Below are 18,805 nucleotides of genomic sequence, written 5' to 3' on the forward strand. Positions count from 1 at the left end.
AAAACAAACAAGAAAATTATCAGATTTATCTGGAACTTCCGGATTCATGTTATATTATAGATGTTTTTCTTCTGATTTTCTTCATCAAATCAGAGAGGATTTTGTTATGGTTTAAATATGGCCAATTTATAGCTGTGAAACAAATGTTTTTTTTTTATAGCATGTTGATATCTAAAATAAAATAATAAGACTTTACATTTATCATTATTTATGACCTCTTAGCTCCACTTCTAGTCTGCACTTGACTTTGTTTAATGCAGACCTCGTTGTTCTTCCACTCTTTCAAGTCAAGATGTCTGTTGTGAAATGGACTAATTCTGTTTTAGGAGAAACTTGGACTGCCTTCATGAACTAAAGGACATTTATTGTTTCGACCTCTTGAGTTTCCATCACACACAACCTGTCATCATGTCATTTAAAGCCAAGACAAAGGAGGTTCCTGAATAATATTTCAACATATTTACGCTTCTATAAGATTAAATCTTTATTGTGACAGAGCCAAACAAAACTTAAATGCTATTTTTCATTTATTTATTGGTACTCAGTCTGAATGTTTACCTATATTTGTAAATCCTTGCATCAGATAATTGAAGAAATGTTTAAAACGTGTAAAAATCTTGCAAAAAAGTGCAGATAGAAACAGTTTCGTTTTCAGTGTGTCCAATCTGGTTTTAAGTGAAAGCTGTAGTAAAAATATTTGTTTTTGTTTATGTTTAGGAGGTTGTTTTGTGTGACAAAAACGTTTCTGCTCATTTGGAACATGGATCATGAGATTAAAACAAAAAAAGCAGAGATGACTGATTTAATCCCCTCAAACAGACACTTTTATATCATATCAGACGAAATTATTTTGCAAGTCAAAAGGTGGAAGTTTTAGATATTTTTCCTGCATTAACACTTTTTTCTTTCCTTTGTATTATATGCTCACACTGACCCTGTTTTATGTTGATTCAGACTATCTTGTTTGATAAAATGGTTTGTTTTACACTGTGAAAAAAAGAAAATATTCCTAAAACCACCAGTTTCCTCTGTTGGTTCTGATATAATCAAATAAATGTATTAAAAAAGGAACCGGTTTGTCATAGAAATGAAATCTAAGTTGAAAAAATAAATGAACAGTGTAGTATTTGTGCAGCAAAGCGGAATCCTCTCAGTGGATTTAAATACACGCTGCATATTCATATGAGCGGAGCAGCACAGCTGGATTCCTGCTGCACATCGGGACATGCGCTTTGTGCTGCTCCTCTCCTGTGGCCCAGCCCCCTTGATCCCCTTCGTCCATTGGCGTCTTCAGGGTGTCTCTTTCCCCCTGTCCATAGGTTCATAATGAGTGTCCATTGGTTTTTATTAAGGCTTGCCCCCCTCCCAGCGGCCGCCCTCGCCCTGCCCATGTTTTCTGTGTCTCGGTCCGTCCGCCGCCTGACGTTCAAGTTCGCAGGAACGTCACGTCCGCACTTGAACTTGCAGCTCAGGGGGCTTCGCCGTCCCCCCACCTCCTCACACCACTTCTCTCTTCGCGAAAAAAGTCATGAGGAGCTCCGCGCAGCCCGCAGCGCGTTACGCACCACGCTCTGAATGATCCGCAGCTCGCTCGGCTTTGCTTTCCCGCACCTGGATGACACGCGCGTCAATGAAGAGATTTCACTCGGAGTCTACCTTTTAGGAACGGATTTCCCGATGTGAACTCCGCTGAAGAGCCGCCGCCAAACCAACCATGTCTCGCCGCAAGCAGGGCAAACCCCAGCACTTGAGCAAACGGGAGTTTTCGCGTAAGTGGAAACAAATCGCCTCTTGTTTTTATTATTCCGCGTTGATCCTTTATGGATCAGCTTCTTTTCTCTTTTTTTTCCATGATTATTCTTTCTTTGTCATTCTTTCTTGGGGGGATTTAATAAGAAGAGAGGAAAGAGAGAGAGCCTCTGCTGTCCTGAGCGAAAATACAAAACGCACTCATATCCAAAGGCACAGGTTATCCCCGAAGTGAGGGTAGGATCTCCTGGTGAAAGTTCTGACAGAAAGCTCCAACTTGAAGGCGTTGTATAACAGCCTCCAAGGTTTCTTTCGCCATTAAAGGACATGCAGGAGCTTTATGGCCAGAGACCTTTGCCTGTGTGAGCAGGCAGCCCAGGATCAGCGCAGCGGTCATTCACTCACAACTTCCCGTGTGTAGCTGTTTAAAGCAACGCAGCTACATCAACATGAGCTTTTAAATTATATTACTATGTATCCACAGCTGGTTTAAACACAGGATAGTGGCGTTTCCACTTGTTCACAGCGCAGGAACGCGCAGTGTGCGGCACCTGAACAGAAAGAATGCAGTTTCTGCAACAAATTTCTCCTCCTCTCAGGTCAAAGCACCGTGTTTTCAATATGTGGCCGGCTCAGCATTGTTACAAACAAATATTTATTGTATTAATATACAGAAATGTCTGTTCGGGGTAGTGTTGGATGAAAGCGAAAACGAGGGAAGTCGTTTTACGCACGTGTGTGCAAGACACAAAAAGGCACGATCCAGCCGGTTCAGCTTTTACTCACTGGTCGTTTATGCATAAAAAAATAATAATTGTTTAGAACAAAAACAGGAAGCCAAAAAGTGCCTCATGCACGCGCTCTCTGAGTGAATGTAAAAACCTCCCCAAACACACAGGTTGTTGCTGTTTGGATGGTGGAGATCAGGAGTCCGTGTATTTATTTTGACCTTAATTAGGCTTTTGTTGGTGGAAACGTGTCTCTGCGTGCTGTTCGAATTTCCGTCGAAATCAATTATGATCTCGCGACACATTTTCCCTGGGATGGGAAGCGTCGCCAGTGGGGGGCGTACTCTGATTGCGCTCCTGTGGGCCAAACGTGAACTTGATCCACTTCATCCCTCTGTGCTGCTTAAACAAGCGCACGCAAAGGCTCGTTTTAGCAGAAATAAGTGGCTGCATATTTAATGTTCCATGTTATAGTTATATATTTTTTTCCAGGAGAAGACAAAACACAAGTTAAAGTTTCAAGATATTTAAACAAGATTCAGATTAAAATGCTTCAAAGGGAAACTGTTGAAAATCTCTACAGGAAGCTGGACTCAATTATTGTTTTCCTTTCATACAATCCAGCTCGTTTTCATGTTTACTTTGGCATATTTATTAGTTTGTTTACAGTTTTATTTCTTTGCACAACAACACAGCAAGGCTGCATTACAGCACTTCTTATGAGGCTAATTATGAGCTGTCATGAGGCTAACTGACAGTATCTTTTATAATAATGGCAGAGAGAGTGTTTAACACATGGACGTTTTATTTATTTATTTGAAAATGTTCCAAAAATGCCCCTTTGGCATTTTCAGGTATGAAGTTATTGATCCGCTGTTATTAGTAAAGGGAGTCATGTTAGTCTAAAATGGCAAAGGGAAAGAGTCTGAATGATTTTCCTGATAATGAAGCAGACGTGCTGCAGGAACCCAGTGGGAAACATTGACCTAAACTACTTCAGATTCTGGCACAGTGAGATATGTCTGAAAAAAGGATTATATTTTAGCTTTTTTAAAAAAAAAGTTATTCACATCACTCTTGCTTGGCATCAAAATGAGATTATTTGGTTTGAAGAAAATGTTTCCACCTAACCCAGCCTCACACAACTCACCTGCGTTCATGGCATAAGCTTTTTAAAGATAAGCTAAAGAAAAAAAAAAAAAAGGGGGGGGGGGGGGTGGCATTTCTTCATCTTTAATGCAGTTGAACATACAAGTAACAGGGCCTATCTTGCATATCCCCTCACCACCTTCTCATCTGACCCAATACAGAATTAAAGGTTGAACCCGCGGCAAGAATTCATCACATCTTATCTCGACATCCCAGCCGGGACGCCCAGTGTCGTTTACCGTGTGGCTGGATTCCTTCTTTTCAAAATGCTCCCTCTCTCCTCTCCTCTCCTCCCTCTCTGTCTCTGTCAGTACTTCAGGGACCTACTCCACATCCAACCCCTCAATGTCTAACCTTGGTTCACAAAGATCCCAGCACTTTTAACGAAATGGGGTCCAATCATCTTGAACTCAAATTAGAATCTATTTTTTGATTCTCAGAGGTGTTAGGTTCATTAAAAAAGCAAGATTGGCAGCACAATAAAGAGGGTCAAGCAACTTAATCGTTTGACTGCTGCCTGCAAGCTGAACGTGTCAGTCCTTATCGAAGCAGGGTGTTCAGTCTTTCTTAAAAAATTATACGCACATTTTACAACTGACCTTATTCTTATAGAGACCTTTAAGATTACACAGTCTCTTTTAACATATTTGCTTACAATCTTTTGTCTCTTAATTGCAATTTATACCAACGTTCTCTTTCTTCTCTGCTTATCCAGCTGAGCCTCTCTCAGGTGTTTTACCAGAAGAAGACTCTCAGGAATCCCCCAGGCTGGGGGTGTCACAGGGCGAGCCCCTAAAAGGGGACCAGGATCTGCTTACCTGCGGCCAGTGCCACACCCGCTTCCCCCTGGCTGACATCCTGCTGTTCATTGAACACAAACGGAGGCAGTGCCATGGTAGCCTCTGTGCGGACAAACAACTGGACAGGCCACCGTCATCCCCTCTCGCCTCACCCCTCTCCACATCCTCAACTCACTCACGAACCCAGCACCAGCACCCGCGACGGGCCTGTCACCCCGTGGAGGTGGCGGTTCAGGTGTCGCCGCTGGATGAGGATTGTTTATCTGCGCCCTTGCAAGGAATAATCCCCAAGCAGGAGAATGTTACAGGTAAACATCCTGGGATCTTAAAGTTGTGACCGTTCGAACACACACAGATAAGCAGCGAGAAGAAGGTTCAAACAATCAAGAGGTGTGGGGAGGGGGTCATATAGAGTTTATTTCAGAAGAAAACAAATACTAACTGAGATTTACTTGCTTTGCTTCTGGTAATTTGGATGTATAAAATCTGCATAAACAGGGTGTAAAATATATGCTGCTACATTTAGGAGCTGTGAATTTTCCCAGCTGAGTCATGAACCTAAATGAAGACCAGTCGTCCTGATAATGACTGTGAGAAAGGGAAACATTTGGAGACAATGACAAAGACGCGCATAGACAAAAAGACAAACGGAAAGAAAAAGAACCAGAGAGAAGGATGGGATGAATTTATTTTGGTTGGTCCTGCAGCACAGATGTGCTCGAATCCTGTGGACAAATTCTCTCTGATGTGGTGCTCGGAAATGTATCTCTATCCTTTACTGGCTTATTACACTGTCATACAGTATCTCTTTTACCCTCAAATATGCGCCTGCAAAGGCTCACTCAGATTCTAAAATTAAAAAGCGATAGCGAAGAATGTAATTATCTGTCAGCAAAGAAGTGTTTATTTGAGGAACTCTGCAGCCACTAATTGTCAGTGTTTTTCTTGATTTGAGTAATTAAGGACTTCTTAAGGCATATTGTTGGTTTGTTGGTTGTCCATGGGGGCTAAACGAGGCTGCAGTGAAAACATGAATTGCTGTGCAAACAAGCAAGCATCCCTTATGTCTGCTGTTATAGAGTGGGGGCTTTAATTCTGACCAGCACATTTGAGTGTTTGTTCTTTTCCTTTAACGGATCCGAGAATGTGTGCCAGATTGTGCTGATTGTCTGGGCAGTTGTGATTTAATTTGAAGCCAATTCAGCCTAAACACACGGAGGGTACTCAATCATTGGCTCTACTGTACAGCATTAGCTACAGCTTTGCAGATGGCATTTTGTAGTGCTACTGTTATTTCCTGTTGGTTAGTTAGCCCCCTGTGATACAGAATGGCCACTGTTCATTAGTGTACAGTTTGTTAAACATCTGCGTGTGCACACACACACATACACGGACACATCTGACATGCCTCTTGGCCTTGTCAGCTGTTCAAACATGCATTTCTTTGCTCATTTAGATCATCATTCAGTGGAGTTCACATGATATCATAAGGTCACTGGCATTGTGAGCAGAGCTTTATTTATCCGCCTAACATCGCTGGACTTTGTGTAACAGTTTTGCTTGGGTTAATGATGAATGGATTAACTTTCTATTGAAGGCAGACTGATTCAGCGCGTCAACGCTATGCAGCTCAACAACTAAAACAATGAAATAAAAAACAAAAAACTGCAAGAGCTTTTTGGTTCAAGCAGAAAATGCAGCCTCTGTGCAGAACAGGTTACACATCAGTCACATGTGCATACAAGCCAGTGCCCCATCGCCACCACTACCTCTGTTTTCTGCATCCAAGATTGATGGATGCAGGCTGGCAGTGCCAGTGAGCCACCCTGTTCTCCATATGCTAGCTGCCATGTTCTTTTACCCTGCTCAGTGAGAGTCTGACACCAAGCTTCGGCATCTCAATACATACTGTCCCCACACTTGCTTCATTCCTGATCCATTTCTAGGGAGTGTATTATATGTTGCAGCCCTCAACTTGAAAGTGCCCCCCCCCCTCACTCCTCACCCTCCTTCTGAACTATCATTTCACACAGATGGATTTCCATACAGACAGCAGTTCATAAAAGCAAAGGCTCTTAGTATAGGTTCAGGAAAGAGGCTGCTGGACTGGAGGGAGCTGACACCCAGGATGGTTGAACTTGACGGTGGGGGAGATGGAGGGGGGGTGAGACGAGGGGTCCGTTCTGTAATAGACCCAGAACTTTGAGATGAGCTGCGCCTTTGGGTCTCTGTCTAGGGGACAGCTGAGGCCGTCTGGGAGTCTCACGACTGCAGCTGGGGTTGGGGTCTGCTGTCTGGAGCTGTGGGCCGTTAGCAGAGGGCAGAGCAGCCTGCGTGCCGTCATTTGCATGATAAACAATTTAAGATATGCATAGAGACATCGAAGCTTGTCTACAGATTATGGATGGCCCAGAAAGAAAGCAGATGAGGGTTTCTCAACCCATGATAGCCTCATCAGAGGGAAAAAAATACATTTTTAAAGAGACAAACAGGGGAAATTATTGTTATTCATTCTCAACTCTTAATTTTTTATAAAGTAACAAGATTGTTACCGGTGCCATAAATTACTATTTAGTCTAGCAACACTGGCATAAGACGTCTTTCTTTGTTAAAAATTAGAATACACAATCATACTACAATAGGCCTTTTCATGTTGATATGCCTTGATTAGTATTTCTACAAATCATTTGTCTTTGTTAGACTGCATTAACATGAAAGCACATTTTTCTGCTTGCATTGCCCTATCATTTTGGCCCTCTACTCATCCATCTCGGCATTAGCACCTCTTAGATTCTCACCAGCGTAGCCACATGTGTTAATGAGGCCACTGTAGCTGTGCCAATCGACCACCATCTCACACTTTGCTTTTTCCAGCGCACTGCCTTCATTGTAACTTGGACTCTGAATCAATACTGAGTCAATTATGGCAGCCACCTTTCCCCCCTCCTTTTTTTCCTTTCTATGAGAAGGAAAACATCCTAACAACTGAGCAATATTTCTTATAACACCTTTCTCCTGCTGCAGCGTGTTTTTCTGCAGAAGGTTGCCTGTCCTGTTTTCTCCCTGTGTGCAGTAGAGACAAAGGTGTTTAGCAGGCTATGTGTTGGCACTTTGCCACTTTTCTCCACCCCCCTCTCCTCTAACTGCATGCATATACACACAGTGGGTATCTAGGCGGAGCCGGGCAGGGGGCTGGGCAGTACATGGCAATAGTGTTTGTAAGGGGGGTTCTTGGTCGTGAAATCTTGTCTACTGTCCAGTGTGCGTGCATGTGTGGAGACATATGGGGCATAGAGGAAGTTTACACGCAGAGCCTTTGTTCCGGTGATCACTTTAATTGATACTGAAAAGCCACAGATGCATGCTGCTGTAATTATTGGACACCAGCTAATACTTTAACATAAGCACTCTATTGTCTGCAAAAACTGACTCTAATTTGATCGTACAGTCGCTCCGGGCTCTGATAGAATCAGTCCTATTTTTGGCTCTGCTAAGTTTTAATGAAGGTGAACAGAAATGGTTTTTGGGATGAATTTTTCATAGATGACATTTTTGCATTCTGAAGCCGAGCAAAACACCCACAAATGTTGTCGGAGGAGATTTGTCGGCCTTTGTTGTTGGATTAAATGTTAGGAGCTCTGACTGCATTGGAGAGCTCTGGACTGGTGAATGTTTACACACTGAGTGCGGATGTGGCGTTAATGTGTGTGTATGCGAGTACATATTTGTGTGTGTGTATATGAGTGTGGTTTTGACCACTTAAACAGTTTGTAGTTTTCTGTGGGTGTGTAATAGTTAGAAAAAGTGTGCATGGTTTTGTTTGTTAAAGCTTTACTACTCTGGGCGCGCAGGCTGAACATGAAAGAGTCTTTGACTTGGCAAGCCTCGCCTGAGGACACCTCTCTGTGGAACATGCCAGGCCAGACTTGGCACACCACTGTGTGCCAAGTCTGAGACGGGTTCGGCTCAGACGTGTGCGTTTGAGTTACAGCGAGTCGAAGTATCCGTTTTCTAGATTCATGAGGCAAAATGTACAGTGAGGTGGCAGCTACGTGTGTGTGAATGACAGCGGGAGTTTGCGTGTGCGCTCATGGGTAAGTATGTGTGTGTGGTGTCCTTAGGGGCTCCTGGCTCGGGCTTCCTGTGTCTCTGTTTGTCTTCTAACAAGCCCAGCACCACAGCCTCAGGCCATTCAGGTGGAGACTAGTTGAAGTATGCACACAAACACAGGGTCGCACAAACACAAACATGCAGTGCACAAAAAGACTCTCATAGAAATGCACTCACAAAGGCTCACAAACACGAATCTGCTTTACAAACACAATACACACCCCTCCCATACACACACACATGGCGTGTGTGTAACTCCCTCCTGTGAACCTGTGTTTTGTCTGGGAAAAAAATGTGTTGTGGGTGAGGCCCCATGATGTGTTGTGAGTTGATGAGATCTGTCAGAAACATATGATCCTTATTTTAGCCCCCTCCCCTCTGCTTCCCCCTCTATCTCTCACTTGTTCTCTCCTCTCCACGTATCGCTCCAGTGGTTCGCCTCGGGGAACTGGAAACTGAAAGTTTTGGCTACATTAGCATGTCTGCACCTCTTAAAGGCTTCCAACTCCCACTCTTGAGCTCATTCTCACTCTCACAGATTTGGCCACAGACCGAGTTGGACACAGATACTCTGCTTCTCTCTGTCTCCTTTACCTACTGTCAGACCAAGCTATACGACGGAAACAACCTTGTTTGTCCACAGCCACGTCACACTGGATGAAAAAATAACCCTCAGAAATAAGCGTGTTCTGCCGCTGTCCTGTCAATAGCATGGCAGGCAGTCACATCTCTGGGTCAGGGGTCACCTGACAGCGTCAGGGCCTGTCATGCCAGCCCCCGGCTTCACCACCTGCAGGTTAATGACTTTATTTTTAGACAGAACAGAAACAGAGAAAAAAAAGTGGATTTGATGCAGCTGCAGCTCAGGAAGTGACAGATCAGAGAAAAAAGACCAATGTGATATTTTAAGAAGTAGGCAGGGGTGAGAATGAGCAAATTTTGAGGAGATAATTTTCCCTTTTATGATTTAAAAAACCCTTTTATCATAAATTTGAGTGCTCCACAGAAACTAACCCAGATTGGATTATTTTGATTTCCAACAGTCTATACCACGTCATTCCAACTTGTATCATTATTAAGAAAGTCATCTCAACCTATTCCTGTTGTGGCTGTTGTCTAAAAGGCCATGGCACTGCAGGACCATTGCTTTGTCTTTTTCACGCCCATGGGTGATAAAACTAAGGCCACGTGAGGGTCAGAGTTACGAGTACATCGCATTAGTCTGAACCGACTGATACTGGTTTCTGTTTGCTTATCCAGTGTTTTTCCCCGTCTGAGATGGACATGGTCTGCTGCAGTCATAAATCTTTTTGTGTGAATTTTTTTGTGCCAATTTTATTTAGGTGGGTGATCAGCTACAGCTGTGTCTCACTTCTTATCGCATTTGCAATTCAAGACCTACAATTTCTTGAAGTAATTCATATTGCCTGCTGCCTTTCATACCACAGTTTTAGGCTAAGATCATCTTATGTTGAGAAATGACAGAGTGATGGGTATTTTGGTAAAACTTGGAAAATAATATTATGCACAATCTCATGTATTCTTGCATGATTGATTAGTGCTTAGAATATGTGTTGGCGATAAGTCTCATCTACTATCACACTAAAGTTTAGCTCAATATCTGTAAAATTGACTGAGGTATAGCTATTTTTGTGTAGGCTAAAGCTGATTAGCTGTGGCAGCTTTCGTGAGTTGGGTTGACTCCAAAAGTTAATCAGTTCTAGATGTGCGGTCAATAATTACTTTGTGGGAGTTTCATTGTTTTCCATCTAGTGGTTCAAGAGATATTTTGCTTAAAGACAAACATAGTTGACTCCAACAGTTAATGCAAAACTTTTAAGCAAAGATGTTACATATTTTTTTTAACTCAGCTACTTTCACATAAAATTTTATCTCAATATCTGTAATTTTGGCTGAGTTAGTGTTTTCTAAGGTCAGTTAGCTGTAGCAGCCATCTTAAATTAGCTGAGAAAGTTAGTCAGTTGTAGAGTTCTGTCTATTAATAACTCTCTAAAAGTTTAATTCAAAGTCCATCGTGTGGTTAATGAAATGTTTTGCTAATAAATAAAAAGAGTTGACTTCAAGAGCTAATGGAAACGTTTTAAACAAAGATCTCACATGGTCAGTTAGCCTTCAGAATATATGTTGAGGATCAGTCTCAGCTACTACCACGCCAAATTTTAGCTCAATATCTGTAAACATAACTGCATTATAGGCATTTTTGTGTTTGCTGGGGTTACTTCGCTATGGAGGCCATCCTGAGTCAAGTTGACTTAATCAGTTGTAGATGTACATCCAATTGTGAATGTTTTATTAAAATCAGCTCAGTGATTCATGAAATATTTTGCTAATGGTACAAACAAACACACACACGCACGCATAGACATGGAAAAAACATTCCTGTTCCAACTTTGCGTTCCACAACGGGCGATAAAGATGCAGTATAAAGGGGGCCCGTGCATCTGTTGTTAGACTGAAAACTGCACATGTCTCAGAGCACTTTTCCAAACACATGCAGTATTTTTATTTATGTCAGTATAAACAGATACCGATAGCAAGATTTATTCCTCAAGGGGTATGAAATTCTTATTGCCTTCTAATAGCTGAAGTTAAGTGTACATTTGATCTCTGATTCAAATCCCACATCTTTTAAATGTTGATCAGAAGATAATCACTTTCCTTCATTCATTTTTGAGTGAGTCTTAATTTAGTAATTAGAACCGTTTTAGGCTATAAAATGGTACTGATGCCGTGTAGTTTACTTTACATGAATACATTCTGTCACAAGGTGGCACAAAAACCGGACTGGCACACACATCAACGATGATCACTTACGCACGGATGCATGCATGCACGCACATACTTAAACATCCAATCCACCCCTCCACCACCATACCAAACTGACCCCAGGTCTTCATTCCACACTGACACACACAATCATAAATGCACACTCCTGTCCTGGGCACCCTTTACTTTTGCAGGCTGAATCTCACTGATAACATGCTGGCGTCCTCATTTAAATTTGAAGCGCTTCTTTAATCTTCAAAGGCCTGATTGCTTTATGAATATGCATGGACTGAGCTGACTCTCAGTTCATTACCTTGTTGTAAATTCTAATGACCATTAGGGCCCCTCGCGGTAATTGCCAATTGTTTTGCATTTTTGATTAGCCCATTACTGAAGCACATTCTGAACATGTCTGCCCTGCCTGCCTGCCTGCCATGCCACAGCAAGAAACAGGAGGAGGGGAAAAAAGGGAAGAGCGTGCAAGTAAAGCCGAAGTGATAGGTAAGGAAATTACAGTGAAGGTTGTGTTAATTTTGAGGATTGGCACAAGATGTGAGCGAGAATGAACAGGAGAGAGAGTAAAAGATGCAACACCATAAATGTAGAACTCCGTGTTCCAAAAACAAGTACTAACCAGGTTGTTTCAGCAGAGCCTGAGTGCAAGAGCATGTACCTGTCTGCATTTATGTCAGCATGTGTTTTTGTTGACTGTATGTGGAGATGTGTGCCTGACTGTGTGTACAAGTTTGCATGTGGTTCTGTTCATTGGATGGGATAGGTGGAGTGCAGGGAGTGGAGAGATTCTGGTAGTGCTTCCCAATGCATGGTATGTCTGGAACTCATGAAAAATTGATGGTTCCTAGCAGAATGGCATTGCCCCGCTACAACTTGATAACATCTAATGGATAATTTAGCGCTCTAAAACCTGCAGGCCGGTCCCCCTCTTTAGCAGCCGGGAGAGCACAGCAGCTGCTGAGCTTTTGGGGCTGACGGTGACGCTGTTGGTGAAAGAAATGCAGGAGGACACAACAGCAACACAAGGAATGGAAGAGAGAGGATAAAAAATACCCAAGTTTCTGAGTGATCACTGAGTGTATGTCATGTTTGGCTTTTTTACCAACATGTAATCTTCTCTGCATGCATTCTAACTTATAAATATTCCTGTGGTAGATCTACGGGAAAACAGAAGCTGCTGTCATCTCTTTGTGCAGAAATATCCCAGCTCATAACCTAATATTTCGAGAACCCAGGTTTTATGATAGTAAAGCAATAAAAACATTCAACTACAAACATTCCTTGAAGATATTTTGAAGAGGCCTGCCACTTGGTGTTTTTACCTGAGGTGGCCATCTGAAATCAGGATGACTCCAAAAGTTAATTGGTTGTAGACATGCAACTAGTGGTTACTTTCTGAGAGTTTCATTAAAATCCATCCAGTAGTTATATTTTGCTAACAAACGTTGTCCACAACACTTTATGGCAAAGCTTTAAACAAAGAAATGGAGAATCTGCTGGTAGTCACCGTTTCTCTTGTGGACCACTGCCAGCTACTGCCACACCAAATTCTAGCTCAAAAATGACTACGATTTAGCCAGTTTTGCATTTGCCCATCTAGCTGTGGTGACCATTGTGAATCAGGTTAACCCAAATCACTAATCCGTCATAGAGGACCCTCCAGTGATTACTTTGTGAGAGTTACAATAATTTTTATTCAGTAGTTCATGAGATATTTAAAAAAGTGATAATTTTTAATAGGATTTAATGCTTTTTGCTAATTATGTCACCATGGTATCTCAAAATGACAAATAAATAGTACACATCCAGCCACCGATCGTATATTTTGTGTGGGTGCATTTTTTTGTTGTGGCCACAATAAAGTTGTCAAAATAAACAAACAAACAAAAAGTGATAAAGTTAGAAGAACCATTTAGAAGTGGAAAATAATCAGGCACCAAATCTGCATCTCTGATAACAAAACCCACACACAACCTTTGAGAACAGAGATTCTGTCTTGTTGTTCTTTGTCTCTCTTGTCTTCCACTCATATCTCCAGATTACACAGAGCTTCAAGGCCTCATATTGTCAGACCATCAGGATGTTGACAGTTCGGTTAATTGTCTCACAGTGTGGCTTGAGAGGACCGAGTGAAGGGTCAGCAGAGTCTTCACTAAAACACTGCGTGGCTTTTGCACCTGCAAAACAGGACCAGATGATTGTTCAATCACTTTGTGGTCCATTTTATATAATATTAAGAAACAATGACGGATTGCAAAAATATTCAGAAAATATATCATAAGTAAGTATATCTGATTAACTTTGGAATCAATCCGTATCACAATAGTGGTCTCAGGTAAGCCACCTTATTAAGAATAGAAATTACTATAAATGATCAAATTTGACAGATATTAAGTTAAGATTTGATATGGTAGTAGCTCAGATTAATTCCCTACACATACTTTACTTCAAGCTCTAACTGATTGAACAAGATCTGCTTTCAAAATTTTGTAATTAATTATTGAAGAAAACTCTGTCTGTTAGTAAAACATTTCATTAACCACTGGATGACTTTTAATGAAACGTTCACAGAGTAATCACCAGATGTGCACCTGGTTACCCTTTAAAGTCAACCCAATTAAAACTGGTCGGGGACTAACCTTTTGAAACACATAAATGGCTGAAACTCAGCTAATTTTACCAAAAAAGAAAAAAAGCTCAGGTTTTCTGTGGTTGTAGCTGTGAGTCCTCCCCAATATATCTTTTGAGTGCTATCCATTGTGCAACATCTTTGCTTACCTTAGCATTATCTGGCAGTCAATGCTGTGTGTCTGTTAGCAAACTGTCCCATGAACCACTGGATAATTTTGTAGAAAGTAATCATTAAATGCATCTACAATGGACTGACATTTGGAGTCAACCTGATTCAAGATGGCCACCACATCTGATCGACTTTTGCAAACACAAAATTGACTGGAACTTACAGCTAATGAGGTAAAGTTTACAGTATGTGGCAGTATCTGAGAGTCATCCTCAACATATACTCTGAGCATTAACACATCCTGCTCGATGTGATAGATGGCTGTGATGACCATCCGGAGTTAAACTCTGTGGTGAAAAGTGGTGTTTTCCTTTAAGGAATGGTAGTTCTTTAATTTGATGCATTTTTAACCTGAACATTTATTTTTTTAATCTTTGGATTAAACAGTTAAATACAAAGGTGTGATTCATAACATGATTGTGTACAGTTTCAAGCATTTTAAAACACTTACTGAAAAAAAAAAAAAACAGAATGCAATCCTTTTACATATTATAAAACATCATTGCTGCAGTTTTAAAAAGTGCCTCTGTACGTCATTCTTTAGAACATGGAGCTTGTTGAACCTAATGTTTCTCTTTTTCTCTTACATTTTGGTACCTGCTGTGATGTAGAGGAAAGCCAGATTTAGACTGTCAGAACAACAGCAATCTGATGAAAAAAACGTGCAAATTGCTCACACCTGCTAAACTTGCTGTGAATGTTTACATCATCATGTGATTATGGCTATTTACCTAAATCAGACATGAAGAATGAGCACATAACTGTGGTAGATGATGTGCAATATTTGATGCTAAAAGTGGGCACACGTATTTTTTAAAATCAGTCCCTCTTTTTCTAAGAAGACTCAAATGCCTGTGCTCTTTCTTGAAGTGTAGAATTCATTCATGTTTAAAGTAATATGTCACTGAGGTGTGACTGTTTGAGACTAGATGGCAACTCAAATTTGATTCAGTAACGCAAGAAAATACACAAATTTACCATTCTAGTCTCACTGAAATCTGAGTGTGACCAAAAGACAAGTGAGCAGTGCAGATTTTTTTTTTCACTGCCAGTTTTTGAAAACCATATATATTTTTTTTGTGCACAGTTTGCAAAACTGTATTTTGGGTCAATCACATTATTTTGTTGTCCACCTCTGACCACGTCATGCCCGACTTGGGCTGCTTTGTACCCGCCCCCATATTATTGATTAATTAACTACAGTACTCTTTTGAAATGAAGATAGGGTAGATTTGGACCAGTTTTTAATAATATTATTTATCATCATGGCATTTAGACCTGGACATGCTTTTTGTCAGAGGTGAACTCCCACCTCTGAGCTCTAGTGCTCTTGAAACAGATTGGAGATCCCTGCAGTAAAATTGAGAAGGGTCTGAGATACCTCCACCACCACTCTTTGATTATTTTGAGAGAAAATTTGTCTCACATATCTTTAACAATTTTTAAACTTAAAGTGACAAGTCTGCAAGCCTCATTTGACTCTTGGAGAGGCCAGTAGAGGCCAGAGACATAACGGGGACATTGTCCAGCTTGGGATCAGATAGTAAAAGCAGCTAGTTGGAGTTAGCAGGTGTGTTGGCTGGTCTGTGTCCAGACTTTAGGTGTCTACACCTAAAGTCAACAGTCCACACTCTGGACTGAGAGACGGACGTAGAAGAAGCAGCGGCTTTAGATCCCACTATTGCCCAAAGAGTCTAAGGCAGACAGCATGATAGATGGCTTTGTTAAAGGGTCCCAGGGTGTCCCCTGAACTTGAAGCACTCTGTTTATCTTGAATGGGAAAAGCACTGAGTGTTGGGGAAGGGCGGCAGAAAGGAGGAGGAGGGGAGGAGGGAGAAAGGGAATGATATAGCTTTCAGGAGAGGGAGGAGAAAGGGAGTAGAAGACCAGGGAGAGCGTAGGCCTGTATCTGAACGGGCCTGGATGGGGGTTGGGGAGGTTAAGGGGGGGTCGTGAGCAGGCATGGCTGCTGCAGAGATGGCGAGCAGGGAAAGAGGGGGATGGGGAAACTCTCCTAGTAGCTGTCCATTAACAGATGAACTTGGCAATGATCCAGGCCTCAAAGGTCTTGGGAGACAGTCAGACACACACACTTACACACACACACACTCGCCTGGTACCTGCTGTCTATAGATGGAATGCCACCAAGGATTCTTTTTTGTCCAAAGGCGAAATGGTTCACCTATGTCAGAGCTAGTTCAGACTGGTTAGCCAGCCAGGCCGAAGGAGGAAGACTGACAGGCTCCATCATCGGGACCTCCTCTCAGTCCTTCTCTCCTCCTCTCGTCCTGCTCCTCTGTTTTCCAGGCTTTAGTGTCGGAAACAGAGACAACCTCTAACCTGAGGGCACAGGACAATGCAGAAGTGAAAAGAAAGAAGTGAGAGAGCGTGGGAACAAAGTGAGAGACCAGTGGAACTGGTCGTAAACAGGGTGGGAAGAGGATGGAAAAGTGTTTGGTTGTTGTTGGTGCTTTGCTCTTGATGGGACAACATGAGCTTAACACCACTGCGGCCATTGTGTACTGAAAACATTACAGTAAACATGAAAGTGGTGAAAACTGGGAGAAAGAATTTGATATGAAAGATGGCACATAATAGGCTCTTCTGCCATGTGGGCAAGAAATCTTTTATTACATGGAACTAAATCTCTTATACTGCAATTATAGACATTTCTGGAAAGAAAATGTCTGTGAATCTGCTTGTAATAAAATATGGACAATAGCTTGACTTTTTAGTATATATAATCATTGAGTCTTCAAGGCAGACTTTATTTTTAGCTCTTTTAGCGTACACATTACAAAAGCACTAGTTTTTTTTTTTTTTTCCAGAAACTACCATAGTATTACTGCAGGATTTTAAAACTTACTATCCTGAATCCAGCTTTACACTGAAGAATCCATTTTTTTAATTTCAATTTGATTATAATTTTGCAACTGACTTAAACTTTAGTTTTAAAGATGGATATGGTTATAATATTAAAGAAAATTATTTTAATGTAGGGCAAAATAAATTAACAATAACAAGTGACCAAAACTGAAGCAGAGGGGACTTTCCAGTTCTTGCATGTTTCTGTTTGTCTATCCCTCATTCTATTCACCGTCTTTCTGCCCTCCTTTGTTTATCTGTTCTCTCTTACTTGAGGTCTTTGATAATGACAAAAGGACACCAGACAAAGGAGTTAAAAGTTCAAGTGCAACTCAGTAACTTCATTCAGTTCATATCATATATCCATTTTTTTTTATTTTTGTTAACTCTTTACATTTTTGAATAAGTTTTTGAACAACAATGCACGTGGAAATGTCTTCACAGTTGTGCATTGCACATATGAAAAAAGGTGTCACATAAAAAAATGTGGGCAATGTTTAACCTGAGGACAGAAGACAGATGTTATGACATCTTGAGTCAAAGGATGGAGGGCGTCTTTAGGTCTAAATCATATGCATGCTGCAGGGCAAACATGGATAATGTATGGTTGTGTGTCTGTTATGTGTGTCTTCATGTAAATGCATGCAATCCCATTTGCATGTATTTCACACATGCACAGATTAGTTTTTTTTATTTGTAGAGAAGGTTCTTCTTCTTTTTTTTCTCCCCCCACTTTTCTGCCAGTCTTTCAGATCTCGCTCTGTTTCTGAGAAATATGTGTTTTCTTTTTCAAAACACTGGTACGGTGCAGAGGCCAACTAAATTTCTTGCTTGTGTGTGTGTGTGTGTGATGGCTGTTTTTATAATGCCCCCTGCTAATTTGCATATGTATATGTGCAGATTGTATGAGAAGAGCTCTCACACTTAGAGCAGTTGGATGGGGAGGGTGATGGGGGCTGTTGCAAGGGTTGTGTATATAGTTTATGTGTGTGTGTGTGTATTAAAAGGGAGGTCTTGTTGGCGCTTTCACCCCACCACCTCCCCCCAAACAAAGCCGGCCACTGCTCCCAGATGGTTGTCTGCTCTCTCCGGCCATGTGTCTGGTGTATTTGTCTGTGTGTGTGTCTGTGTGTGAGTTATGGACAGAGGCAGATGAAAAGACAAGGGAGAGTGATGGAAGAATCTGCAAGCGAGAGTTAAACACATGTGATTCAGGCAGATGATGCTCAAAGATATGCTGCATCAAAAGCGTGCACACACATACACAAGAGGAGCTGAGACTTTACGGGCTTTCCTATGATCCTGTGTATGGCTACGGATGAAATGACTAAAAGCAGCTCAGTGTGGTCTGCCACTTTGTGCCTCGCTCTAAATGCATTAGAATACATAATTCAAGACAGATGGACAGAGAGAGAGACGTGGACAGAGAAAAAAAGAGAATGTGTGGATTGAGTGATGGACTGACAGGGATAAAGAAACAGGACGGAAGAGAAAAGATAATGACTGGTTACTCTTTGTTTTAGTGGAGATGACCTAGAGATGTCCATGGACGTCTGGCTAATGAGGTCAGTGTTAAGAGCAGGCATCAGGATTATGTTTAGTCCAACTGTCTGCTGGACAGTGAGACAATGAAAGACAGAGACTGAGTTAAAACATTGTACTTAAACATTTTTGGCTTATGATATGTTTCTGAGGTACTTCAGGTTGGATTTGAAGAATTATCCTTTACTATTATTTGCGATGTTGATTGTATATTGTCTCTAAGGACTTGTCCTCACGGGTACAGCATTTTATGGATACAG

General features: G+C 41.5%; 1 protein-coding gene across 1 annotated transcript in view; it reads left to right on the top strand.

Moving 5' to 3' along the window:
• The first annotated feature begins 1,328 nt into the window (after positions 1-1,328).
• The window catches only part of bcl11ab (BAF chromatin remodeling complex subunit BCL11A b), a 37,355-nt gene continuing 19,878 nt past the window's right edge, over positions 1,329-18,805 (top strand). Inside the window, exons 1-2 of the mRNA XM_017417031.3 lie at positions 1,329-1,769; positions 4,342-4,734. Of these exons, the coding sequence (XP_017272520.1) occupies positions 1,715-1,769; positions 4,342-4,734 (448 nt within the window). The 5' untranslated portion in view covers positions 1,329-1,714. The remainder of the gene's footprint in view (positions 1,770-4,341; positions 4,735-18,805) is intronic.

The sequence above is a fragment of the Kryptolebias marmoratus genome, linkage group LG3, assembly GCF_001649575.2.
Source record: "Kryptolebias marmoratus isolate JLee-2015 linkage group LG3, ASM164957v2, whole genome shotgun sequence".
Classification (NCBI taxonomy): Eukaryota; Metazoa; Chordata; class Actinopteri; order Cyprinodontiformes; family Rivulidae; genus Kryptolebias; species Kryptolebias marmoratus.